At 50.0% G+C, this 12,656-nt stretch overlaps 1 protein-coding gene and 1 long non-coding RNA gene across 5 annotated transcripts in view; one reads left to right on the forward strand and one right to left on the reverse strand.

Moving 5' to 3' along the window:
* On the reverse strand, positions 1-5,511 carry Pnpo (pyridoxamine 5'-phosphate oxidase). Its single transcript, XM_036198204.1, has 7 exons — positions 5,232-5,511; positions 3,565-3,689; positions 2,392-2,491; positions 1,512-1,565; positions 1,128-1,256; positions 746-816; positions 1-571 (listed from the first exon to the last, which is right to left on the reverse strand). The coding sequence occupies exons 1-7, from the start codon at positions 5,364-5,366 to the stop codon at positions 403-405; spliced, it is 783 nt and encodes a 260-aa protein (XP_036054097.1). The 5' UTR covers positions 5,367-5,511; the 3' UTR covers positions 1-402.
* A 201-nt stretch (positions 5,512-5,712) lies between these two features.
* LOC118589026 overlaps positions 5,713-12,656 on the forward strand; it is a 30,928-nt gene continuing 23,984 nt past the window's right edge. For all 4 annotated transcript variants that reach the window (XR_004945633.1, XR_004945634.1, XR_004945632.1 and 1 more), the window contains exons 1-3: positions 5,713-5,981; positions 6,457-6,511; positions 11,962-12,066. This is a non-coding gene — a long non-coding RNA (uncharacterized LOC118589026). The remainder of the gene's footprint in view (positions 5,982-6,456; positions 6,512-11,961; positions 12,067-12,656) is intronic.

Below are 12,656 nucleotides of genomic sequence, written 5' to 3' on the forward strand. Positions count from 1 at the left end.
AGGCCCTGGGTTCAGTCCTCAGCTCCGACAAAAAAAAGAGAGAAGGGAAATAGGTTCAGTTTAAAAGTAAGGACTGGAGCTGGGCCTGGGGTTCAAGCCTGTGATCACTGCTACTCAAAAGTTCCAGCAAGAAGAACTCAAGGTCGAGGGTTGTATGGGATACAGACACAGGGAGTTCAAGGCCAGCCTAGGCAACTTAGTCCCAAAATAAAAGGTTAAGAAAAATTCTGGCACCATAGCTCTGCGGTAGAGTGTTGCCTAGCATGAGCAAGGTCCTAGGTTTAAACCAAGTGCCCCTTCACACAGAGAGAGGTAGACCCCGTTCCCAGTCCTTCACCCTCTCTGAGCAGCCCTCCCCCACTCTCTTTCAGCTGATGATCCCCCAACATTCTGAGTCCAGAGTCAAGGTGCAAGTCTCTCATATACCCAGTCTTCCTCCCCACGGTGGGTCATGGGTCCTAGAGGGGAGTCTCCTGTTGACAGGCCTCGACGGAAGACAATGCGGTCGTGCAGGCGGTTGGTTTGGCCTTGCCAGAACTCCATCACTTGGGGGTACAGGATGTAGCCACCCCTACGGGAAGAAGCAGAGGTTTACTGTACTTCTTCCCTCTCATCCCAAGCTCTCTGGCAGGAAGCTCCTGGGATGCAGCTGATGAGGGCTTCCTGGAGAAGGAGATCTATAACTCCACAGACAGGGCCCCCCGTGTTCCTTTCTGGATGTCCACCAGGCACATGTATCACTTACCAGTATTCTGGTTTAGGCACCTCTTGTTCCTGGTAGAGCTGTTCCAGGTCTTCATTTTTCTTTCTCAGGTACTGTCCAGGGAAGACAGAGAAAGAGCCAGGCATGGGTGATGATTCACTTAAGGACTTAGGGACATAGGCTCCGGAGCAGGACCCAAGCCAGGTATGGGGCACAGAGGTGACCAAGGTAGACTGGGGTAATGGTCAACAGGAGGGCCAGACAGAGGAGGCCTGTGTTCCTCTTCCTTCTCTTCTTCCCTAGGGACATCATCATCCTTTTCTCTCTGCTAGATTGACAGGACTCTGGCATCTCCTGGAGACAGCTTCTGGGGAGGAGCCCAGGGCCTCACTACTCAGGAAGATCATGCAGGAGCCCCACTTACCTCCCGATCGGGGATCACAGAACTTTGGCGACTGACCACAGCCCCAATCTGGCTGCTCTTGGGGCGGGAATGGAAGTAGTTCTCAGCCTCCTTCTTGGGCAGTTTCTTCACAGGACCCTCCACACGCACCTGCTCATGGACGACCCTGGCTGGGTGATGCTTGATTCTGCCAACCTCTCTCACCAGCACGGGCCCTGTATCTCCCTGTTCTCTCCCTGCTGCCCCGCCACCCTTGGCTCCAACCAGACTGAGAGCTGTGTGAGAGGCAGAGTACCCAGGCCTGGGCAGAATATGTGCCTGGTCTGGGAATACCCTCCCCACATTTATAAATTCATCCCCTGCCCACACAGTCCACTGGACGTGATCTTGGGGATGCCCACTCACCTGCCGGTTCAGGGGCTCCCAGTAGAAGACAAGAGAAGCAAAGGGATTAGAGTCCTGGAAACAAGAGAGAAGCCATGGGTACCAGTGGGACAGGAAAATGCTGCTCCTGCATGTAGGAGGAAGGCAGGGGACAGAGGCAGCTTTCCGCAGATGCATTTAAACTCTCAAAGGTGAGCCTCCTGTGACAGATCTGGAGACAGGCTCTAAGGGGCAGAGTGACATGCTCAAGTCCACACACACAGGCAGTGGTAGAGCTGGTTTAACTCCAGAGTGAAGTGTGAGGCCTGGCCATTCCAATCACCAGAGTAGTGGTTTTACATACGTTCATTAGTGTTTGTTTTGGTCTTGTTGTTTTTGAGACAGGGTCCTACTCTGTAGCCCAGGGTGGCTTAAATGTGCCATAATCCTCCTGCCTCAGCCTCCTGAACACTGGGAGGTGTGAGCCACCACACCCAGCTCACTCAGGGAGCTTTGAGGTGATGTGGAATGCACCTCAGGGTGGCATGATCAAATACAAATGAAATGCCAACCCCTGTGCACGTTAGAACAGGTGTTGGGGGTTAAAAAAAAAAAAGACAAAAGTAAAGCTGTGAAGCGTACTGCAGGCCAACAGTGCCATGTGCCAGGGAGCTGACCCGGGGTTAGGTAAGGCAGGCTTTCCTAAAGAGAGACCACGTGGTTGAGACCTAAAGGAATGGCAGCTGATTGGGGAGCAGACGATGGAGGTGGGTGTGGTTCGTTCATTCGTAGTGCCAAGGCCCTGAGGCAGAAGGGAGTCTAAGCAGAGAAAGAAATGGACGCAGCAGGGGAATCTAGAGCAGATCACGTAAGCCAGGGTGGAGGCTAGCCCTGTCATCCCTGGGAAGGACTCAACCCTCACCAGCTCTTTTCCCTTGCGGCTCTCGTAGTTAGTGAAGAAGCGGAAACCATCCTTGCCAAAGCCCTTCAGCAGCAGCATGCGGGCAGAGGGTTTTCCATCTCTAGGGACACACAGCAGAGCGCCAGGTCAGAACCCACTCCAGTGTTCTCACCCCTGAGCAACCCCTTCCTTCAGCCATGCCCTTAGTGAGGCAAATATCAATCGTGTGATCACATAAACAAATGCATAGTCACGAACTGGGGGGAGCAGGGGAGGCAGAGAGTCAAGTTTTGGGGTTCAACACCATCACACAGTGCCCTTGGGAATTTGCGCTGGAGGCAGAAATGTGGTGTCACTGTCTGGGGGCTCCTTGTAGATCAAACAGTATCCCCCAAAGGGATGTACAGCACACAGCATCCCTGACGGCCACTCGCTTTTGGACTTCCAGCCTCCAGAAGTGTAAAAAGTAAACTTTTCTTGCCTGAGCCACCCCGTCCATAGTACTTTGCTGTAACAACTCTGAAAAAGCATGTAAGACTGGAAGAGAATGGGCCAACATCAAAACACTGAACCAACTGATCACTCAAAAGGGACGATGATGACAGTCCTCTGCTCAGAGTTCTGGGTAATACTCGGAGGATGGTGTCAAAGTCCTGTGGTGAACCCTGGTGCTTTAATAAGACGGAACGTGAACAACTGATAAGAGGATAATATAAGAGATCTCTTGCTGGGCAGTGGTAGCGCACCTCTTTAATTCCAGCACTCAGAGGCAGAGGCAGGCAAGAATCTCGGAGTTTGAGGCCAAAGAGAGACAGAGAGACAGAGAGAGAGAGAGAGAGAGAGAGAGAGAGAGAGAGAGAGAGATCTTCAAGGGTAGGACTGATTGGCAATCCTATGCCGGGTTTCAGGAGAGGGAAAGGGCTTGAGCATGAGGGAGACCAGGGGGCATGAGTTGTGAGTGGAGGATACATCAAGGATCAAGATGTATGAGGAATTCATTTTATCACTGAAGAGTAGTTAGTGAGCTGGCTTTTGGTTTACCAGGTGAGGACTGGATTCCTGGGGCTCAGAGAAGATCAGTAACTCAACTGGGCTTTATAACAGAACTGCAGACACACAGCTGAGTGCACTTGTGTAGGTAGTTCTTCCTAAGTCTTAAACTCCACCCACACAGGGGCCCATGGCTGTGCCTACCTGGTGCAGGTAGCCAGACACATAGCATTGGCTTCCCCTATGTCTGGACATTGAACAGCCTCCTCAAACCAGGAGGCAAACTGCTTCATGGGGTCCAGCGAGGTCAGATGAGCCTCCTCAAATGCCTAGGAAGAGAGTTTGACTTCATTTAATGAACACATAATGCTGACTCTGTGCCTGGCATGAGTTGAGGTGCTTTTCAAATGTAAATGTATTTAGTCTTTGTAACAGTGACCTTGAAACAAAAAAGCACCACCAGGAAGTAGGTTCTGCGCCCATTTATAGGCATAAAAACGGCCCAGTAAGTTTCTGCGTCTCCTAATCACAAAGGGATGAACCAGGGTTCGAGGGTGCTGAAATTCCTGCAGGCCACCTCACCATTAGTTCTAAGGTTCCCGAAAACCTACATTTTAGACAAGCACTTCATATACAATCACACTTAGCGGCTGTAGCTCTAGATCTCAATTCCAAAACAGATTTAATCTCTCTGACCTGAGGAGGGAACAGGAAAAGACCCAGGAGGTGCTGAGGGCGGTAAAAACTAAGAACTTCCAGGTTAGCCTTGAACTCACTGGGTAACAACAGAAGAATGAATGACCCTGAACTTTGGACCCACCATGCCTAGTTTATTTTGCACTAAGGCTAAAATCCAGAACCTTTGTGCACCCCAGGAAAGAACTCTACCAACTGAGCGACAGACCCATCCTCCATTTCTTTTTTATTTTTATTATTATTGGTTTTTGATACAGGGTATCTCTCTGTAACAGCCCTAGCTGGCCTGGAACTTGATTTGTAGAACAGGTTGGCCTCTGCCTTCTGAGTACTAGGATTAAAGGCATGTGCTACCACACCCCACCTTCTTTATTATTTTATATCGTATTTTGTGACTGTTTTAAGTACTTTACAAATGCCTAAATACAGGCTGTTGAGATGGCTCAGCAGGTAAAGGCATCTGCCACCAAGCCTGAGGACCTGAGTTCAATCCTGGGTTACCCACATAGTGGAAGAAAAAAACAACTGAAAAAATTGTCCTCTGACCTATACACCACACACACACACACACACACACACACACACACACACACTGAATAAAAATGTAAAAATTAGAGAAACCCTAAATCACCTGGCGGTGGTGGCACACACCTTTAATCCCAACACTCGGGAGGCAGGCGGATCTCTATGAGTTTAAGGCCAGCCTGGTCTACAGAGTCAGATCCAGGACAGGCACCAAAACTACACGGAGAAACCCTGTCTCCAAAACAAAACAATAACAAAAAACCAAACAAACAAAAACAAAAAAACCAAAAAAGAAAGAAAAATCCTAAATCCGCTGCATTATAAAGTAGATATTATCACTTTACAGGTTAGTAAACTGAGGCCCAAAGAAGATAAATTGCCCAAGGTAACATCAGAAAAAGGCTGGGTTCCAACATGGGTGGGTTCTGAAGTCAATACCCTTTACCACTGCAACAGGAGCCTATGAGCACACCTTTATCCAAAGCTTTCCTCCCCAGTTGCTGTCTCTGAAACCTCCTTTTCCCCATCAGGGTGATCCCTAAACCCGGTTGCCCTATAAGTGGCCCCTGAGGCCCCAAGGCGCTCCTCCAACCCCTTGGTAGTTGACTCAGGGGCACCCCCTTTTCGAGCCCCGGCGGCAGCGGCTGCACCTCTCGGTCCCCGCGGTAACTCTTGCGCATCGGTCCCAGGTCCATGACAGCACCCCAACACAGGTGACGGAGGTAACCTGGCCACTTCGACGGTCGCCTGAACGTCACAGTGACGCTCAGCAGCCCGCACGTCATGTAGGCAGCCAGCCACGTGACCCGGCCCCTGGGTTCCTCCGGGTTCGGAACCAATTGCTTAGCCTGGGTGTCTAGCCTGGGAAGAATTTGCTAGTGGCCCAGACAAGCTCACAAGTCCTAAATTCTCGGAGCCAAGGTGCCAGGACAGCCAATAGCTGTCCAGGATCGGAGCAGGGAGACCGACGCGGAGAGCTCATTGGTTTGAGGTTCCAGAAGCGAGACCAATTCGAACCGGGACAGAGGAAGCCAGCAGCCAATGGGCTGCGCCTCCAGGGACGGGAGGCGCGGAGAGGAGGAAATGCTGTCACGCCGTTAGCACGCACGTGGAGGTTTGTTAAAGGTATAGGGACCGCTGCAGCCGAGGCAGGGGGCAGGGCGAAGTCCCGGGAGCTGGGGAGGAGTGGTCTGCATTAAGTGGCTGGGCTACTGAAGAGCATAGGGCAGGAAGCAACCTCCTGGAAGCGGAGGTTGGTAGACTGTGGAAGGAAACATGGCATTGGGGCCCGGACTCGGAAGCAAGGTGATGGGGACACAGAGAAAGAGGGGTTAGTCTGGCTGAAGATTGTGGCTTAAGAGAAGGACAAGTTGAAACGGCTTGTGGACCACGCAGGACAGGTGCTGAGGGCCCCGAGGATGGGTGGTACTCTGGGGGCTGGGAAGATGCTCTGGGGTCATGGAGGAGACTCTGACGTGAGAAGGGAGGCAGCTGAATAGAAAGAAGAGGGAAAACTGGGACCGGGCTACCCCAGACCAGAATGGTCTTCCGTTGTGACTTGGAGCCCACTCTTGCCTCATTTTCCCGAGGGGTGGGCAGGGCTCAGAGCATCCTATCCCTGGGCAATGGAGTTTTACTAGCTACTGCTCTAACAGATGGAAGGGTTGTCCCTTTCCCAGGCCTCTTGTGCCTTGGTTATTTCCCCCTGTCACGTTTTTTCCCTTCCCAAGTAGTGGAGAGGCATAGTTCTTAGTCAACGCCAGCAATAGCCAGCCGAGGATACAGGGGAACGGTCCCGCAAAATGATTTTAGGCTGTGGATGTAGGGCTGAGAAGCAGGTGTGGTGGAGATGACTATAGCCCTGGTGTCTGCCAGCCTCTGGAACGGGAGCCACAAGAGCCATCTAGTCAGGCACCTAGGACTGTGCCAGGTAAGGGAACTTCTTGGCCTGCCTACTGTCTGCAGTGGGGACCTGTCACTGTGTGTTCATAGCTTGAGCCAATGGAGTCTGCTACACAGAAATAAGATGAAGCTTGCTGGGCATTAGTGGTGCATGCCTACAGGTAATCTCAGCACTTGTTAAGGCCAGCCTTAGCTACATAGCAGGTGTGAGGCTAGCCTGGACTCCCATAAAACCCTGTCTCAAAAAAAAAGATAAACCTTAATGTATGGGTCTGCGGGTTCTTTGCCAGTTGGAAGGTTTGGTACCATTCTTGTTTTCTCCCATGAACGTGATGGAGACAGTTTTCTGGCCCTTGCAGGTGTCCTAAGTAATCATCCATGCTCTTTATCCCCTTCCACTCTGGCCTACTGTTACATTGGAGCTGGGGTCTCATAGGTACTAAGACTTTAAAGACAAGAGGTCAGCTGCATATGGTGCTAAACACCTGTGACTTGAGCACTTGGGAGACTGAGGTGAAAGGATCCTGAGATCCAACTCTGTTACATAGTGACCCCTGCCTTTAAAAAAAGAAAAAAAAAAAAGGAAAAAGTGTAATTATGTCCTTAATTACCTCATCAGCCTGCGACGGTGTCCCAGCCTAAAAAGCGGGCATGTCCTCTCTGTGTTCTCTTCTCTTCCCTCCCCCCCACTTTCTGTCCTTCCATATCCCCCCTTCTTCGAGGTTCTCTCTCTCTCTCTCTCCCCCTCTCTCTCTCTCTCTTCCCCCCCCTCTCTTCCCCCTCCCCCCCTCTCTGCCCTCTCAATTAAGCTCTAGAAAGGTAACTATGGCTCGTGACTCTCCTCCAGTACTCTCCTCCGTCGTCATGGAGCCAGGAGCGCCGCCGCTTAACCAACAAAAAGTACCTTGAGATGTGCATTTATGCAGCCTATCCAATCGATAAACGTTTGCTGAAGACTGCCTTTGGATCGGGCATGGAGCCAGCAGGTCTTACAATACCAAAGTGCAGGCAACAGCATGGTTGCTGTTCACAGCGGCAGATCTATGGGCCAGAGAGAATTGTGGGTGGTTAACCTGTTTCGGGTTAGGCAAAGGAAAACAGAACCAGAGGGACAGTTGGTCCGGAAAGGCTTCATCAAGGGAGCCGACAACAGATTTGCCTTAAGGAGTATTTGCCAGATGGGCAGTGGGACAGGTGTTCAGGAAGAGGGGAGGTGGCCGCTAACCGCAGATGCACCCAGGACCTTGGAGCGATGCGATGCTACGGGAGCCAGAGAATGAGAACAGGAGAGATGAGCTGGCAGAGACTTGAGCTCCTGGCTGAAGACCCACTGTGAAGGAAGTGAGGGCCGCCTTTTAGATCCATTGGTTCTAATTTTTTATCTTACAACATTATGGAGCCAAGAGGCTAATTTCATGGTAGGCTTTTGTTTGTTTGTTTGAGACCACTCTGAGAGGGGCAGGTGTGATGAAATGTGCCTGGGAGCCAGCTACCTGGGAGGCTGAGGCAGGAGGATCATGAGTTTGAGGCCGGCCTGAGGGGCTTAGCAAGAATTTGTCCCAAAGGAAGATTTCAAGCTGGGCAGTGGTGGAGCACACCTTTAATCCCAGCATTCCCAGCCTGGTCTACAGAGCGAGTTCCAGGACAGCCAGAGCTACACAGAGAAAGCCTGTCTCAAAAAACCAAGGGGGTGGGGGAGAAAAAGGAAAGAAAGTCTTCATTAAGGGTTAGGGATGCAGCTCAGTGGCAGAGCACTGGTCTCATGCACCAGGCTCTGGATTCCATCGCCAGCACCATAAAAACAAATTTCCCAGAGAAGATGGGGGAAAAAAATCGCTGTTTGATGGCCTCTCCCTTCCTTGACAGTCATCTAAGAAGTTTGCTGTTGACTCCTTTTCTATGTTTTCCCTTTGTCTTGAAGTTAACTAAACAGGCCTGTGTTGTGCTTTTCTGTTAAAAATCTAAGTTGCTAGGTCAATGGGAGAAAATAAAACTGCCTTCTTTTTTCCTGTGGCTCCTATCTGTCCAAGCTATCTGGTGTTTTTCTGCAGGGTGGGGGAAGGTTTGTTCAGTCGCTAGGCAACCTGTGTACAGCTAGATGCCTCTGGTGATAGTTAAAGGGAGATCTGGAACTAGAGGTAAGATTTGGGAAAGGAGGAAGTAAAGCTTAATTGGCACATCTGCCAGGCCTTCTCAAACAGGTGGCCTGGATGCTTAAGTCTGTTCTTAGGGAGTACAGAGGTATCTCTGATAAGGTGCTTTCCTCGATCTGGGGATGCACCTGGCCAGGTGCTGCCAATGACGATAATTGCAGGGAGGCTTGAACTGGGGTTCTGGCTGAGCATAGCTGTCAGTGGACAGAAAGTTATCTAAATATTCCTAGAAGTGGTTAGGTAAGGAGTTAGAGGTCTATAAAGTTAGTAAGGCTGTAAGAAAGGAGGGTTCAAGCTAAATTGTGTAAAGCTATTACTTAACGTCCACCTGACCTAGGCGGTGTCTCCTTGTGGAATTTACCTTAAATCAGGAGAGTTGCATGTGGACTGTTATTACTGTTAGTCCTTGAAAGTGGCTAAGGAAGATATCTAATTTCAGGGGAAGCCTTTCCTGAGGCTGTTCTCCAAAAATACTTCGAATGTGTATGTCCAGAGAGTGATCAGCCCACACTGTTAGACCTTCTTAGGGAAAAATCAATTGGGAAAACTATGAAGGCACACATGATTTTCATAACAGAATACAGCTGATACATAACAAGCCAAATAACACCAAAAGCTCCTTGGAATTTGGCTTCCTCTGAGGGAATTCTTTGATCCCTTCAGGTAGTGACTTTGCCATAACCAGCTGAGTTCTTACATATTCCTGCGGCCCTCAGCAGATGCTCACAGTGAAAGGTTTCCTGAGCTTCCATAGGGACTGCATTGACCTTTATGAGAACTGTTAAGACTTGGCAGTCTTCTAGAGGTGGATTAGATGCATCTTATATTATAGAGGTAGGATGCTATAAAGTGATGTTTGATCACAGTTGATAAGGGTGGTAGTCAACCTTTGCTAACTTGGCTAGATTAAGAATCATGTTCCCAGAGAGGTGGAACTGACGAAGACTAATCCTGGGCTGGGGTCCTCGACTGACTAAAAGTGGGGAAGGAAAGCCAGCGGAGCACTGAGGTTCATCTCTTTCTGCTTCCTAACTATAGGTTCCGCATGACCAGCATCTCACACACCCACCACCATGGCCTCCCTACCATACTCTGTCCTCTCAAATCCTGAGCCAAAAGGTGCTGGAGAGCAGTGGCTGCTCTTGCATAGAACCAGGGTTTAGTTCCCAACACCTACCTGGTGGCTCACAACTGTCAGCCGGAACTCCAGTTCTGGGGATCCAATGCCCTCTTCTGGCTTTTGTGGGCACTGCATGCATGTGGCACAGATACATATATGCAGACAAAATGCTTATGCACATAAAATAAATAAATGTTTTTTAAAAAGAAGCCCGGGGTTGGGGATTTAGCTCAGTGGTGGAGTGCTTGCCTAGCAAGTGCAAGGCCCTGGGTTCAGTCCTCAGCTCTGAGTAAAAAAAACCCAAAAAACCAAAAACGAACAAAAAAAAGAAGCCCAACAGTGGTAGCATATGCCTTTTTTTGTCTCTGTAGTTTTGGTGACTGTTCTGGATCTCACTCTATAGACCAGGCTGGCCTTGAACTCACATAGATCCACCTGGCTCTGCCTCGAGTGCTGGGATTAAAGGGGTAGCAGGAGGATCTCTATGAGTTCAAGACCAGCCTGGTCTACAGAGCTAGTTCCAGGAGAGTCAGGGCTGTTACACAGAGAAACCTTGTCTTGAAAAATAAAAAATAAATAAAAAAGGAGAAGAAAAAAAAGAAGAAAAACAAAACCCCCTGTGTGTGGTGGCTCATGTCTAGAGTCCCCACACTCAGGAGGCTGAGGTTGGAGGATCTTGAGTTCAGGGACCCCTTGAGTACTGTCTAAGATTGTCTCAGAAAGCCCAAAGGAAACAAAACAAAGTGGTCCATTGCTGGGGTTTGCCCTCAGGAAGTAGGTCTTTCCTGCCACTTCTCCAGTCCTAGTGTCTGGGCTAAAGAACCGCAGTGTTGACGGGAGGGGAGCAGAGGCCAGAACTCAAGGGAGAGCTTTGGTAAGATGACCTACGAAGGAACCCGGCAAAGGAACAACCAAGGGTTGAGGGGCCCCTTAAACCTCTGGGTGTGGCTTGAACCTAGTCATCCAGAGCCCCTTCAAACTGGGTGGCAGTGGTAGCACACACCTTTAATCCCAGCACTTGGGAGGCAGAGCCAGGTGGATCTCTGTGAGTTCGAGGCCAGCCTGGGCTACCAAGTGAGTTCCAGGACAGGCTCCAAAGCTACACAGAGAAATCACTGCCCGACTAATGATTTATTTTTAATTTATGTGCCTTAATATCTTGTTTATATGTATGTCTGTATGAGGGTGTCAGGTCCTCTGGAACTAGAGTTCTAGACAGTTGTGAGCTGCCATGGGTCTTAACCATTGAGCCATCTCTCCAGCCCTCCCAGGCTGGCTTTTTATGTGGGACCGAACTCAGGTCCTTAGGCTTACACAGCAAACACTTTACCCACTGAGCCCTCTTCCCAGGTAGGAGTCTTTCTATTCCTTGATCTCATCAGTGCTGGGTAGAACATGTTTTCCTCCTTGTAAAACTCAGGCATCCAGGGGCTGCAGAGGTGGCCCAGGGGTTTAGAGTGCCTGCTGCTCTTCCAGAGGACATGGATTCAGTTTCCAGGCTCCCAACTTGTCTGTAACTCAAGCTCCAGGGGATCCGATGCCTCTGGCCTCTAAGTGCACATGCCCTCATGCAGACACACACCCCTACACATAATTTAAAACAATAAATCTTGAACAAACAAAACACTCTCAGGCATCCCACAAGAGGCATGGGTAGAATGTCACAGCCCTTATATCTTCATGTCTTTCCAAGAAAGGAACTCCTGTATGCCAGCCTGCTCCTTCTAGCTGGGGGTTGGCACCATTTTGTTCACAAAGGAGGCCAAGGAATCAGCTCAACATAAAGTACAGGCCTTGGAGTCAGCCCCCAGGTAATCCTTGTGCCTGTGGCAATGTGTGGTAGAAAGAAGTCAGTTGGTTAATGTTCCCCTTTGCACTAGCTAGGACTCAGGACCCAGGATTCCTTCCCCAGCTGCCAGGGCTACACTGAAATGCAGGCTGATGGGCTAATGAGGCTTCTATGCCAGGGTTGATCCAGCTATCAGTCTAATAATGCCCAAAGGACTTGACAATAGACAGCAAGGGTCTCTCTTTGCTGACAGAGAAGCGATTAAGGGCAGAGAGCCTGCTGGGCAGCGGTGGCACATGCCTTTAATTCCAGCACTCGGAATTTAATCCCAGCACAGAGAAACCCTGTCTTTGGGGGGAGAGGGGAGAGCAGAGAGCCCAGATCCAACTGAGATCCATGGCCTTTTTATTTTTCAGGTATGTGGGAGTTGACTGGCTCTGGGAAAAAGCTGTTGGCCAGTGCAGGCTACAAAGGAAGACTTCTGGGCACTCAGCAGAGCTGCAGTCCTGGCTGGTCGGAGGGTAAGTACAGTGTCCAGTTTTCTACTTGTCTGAGGCAAACGGGCCTCTTCCTCTAGGCTGGCTGCTACTCTTCAGGCCCCAAGGCTTACTAACTCCAGTTTTAAATCTGACTTCTCTGTAGTTCTGTCAAAATGAAAATGTCCCCAACACAATTTCAGATCTGCAGCACTACTGAAACCCAGAGACATGGCCAACCAGCTGTCCTCTCTGAGGGGCTGGGTGAGGGGAGAGAAGAAAAACAGAACCCAAGGCTAGCCAGGGTCCTCTCTCAGGAAAAGCCAGGCTTCTAGCTACTGACCCGGAAGAACCTGCTTGGTCCTCCACTGTGGGAAGAACTCTAGCTCCATGGGAATGATGTTTTGTGAAAACCCAATCTTGTAAAACAAGGTTCTTTTTTTGTTTATTTTGTTTTGTTTTGTGAGACAGTGTCTCTCTGTAGCTTTGGAGCCTGTCCTGGATCTCGCTCTGTAGCCCAGGCTGGCCTCGAACTCACAGAGATCCGCCTGTCTCTGCCTCCCGAGTGCTGGGATTGAAGGTGTGCGCTACTGCTGCCTGGCTCATAAGCCAAGGTTCTTAATTCCTCTGCTAGC

This window comes from Onychomys torridus, chromosome 8 (genome assembly GCF_903995425.1).
Source record: "Onychomys torridus chromosome 8, mOncTor1.1, whole genome shotgun sequence".
In the NCBI taxonomy this organism is placed as follows: domain Eukaryota; kingdom Metazoa; phylum Chordata; class Mammalia; order Rodentia; family Cricetidae; genus Onychomys; species Onychomys torridus.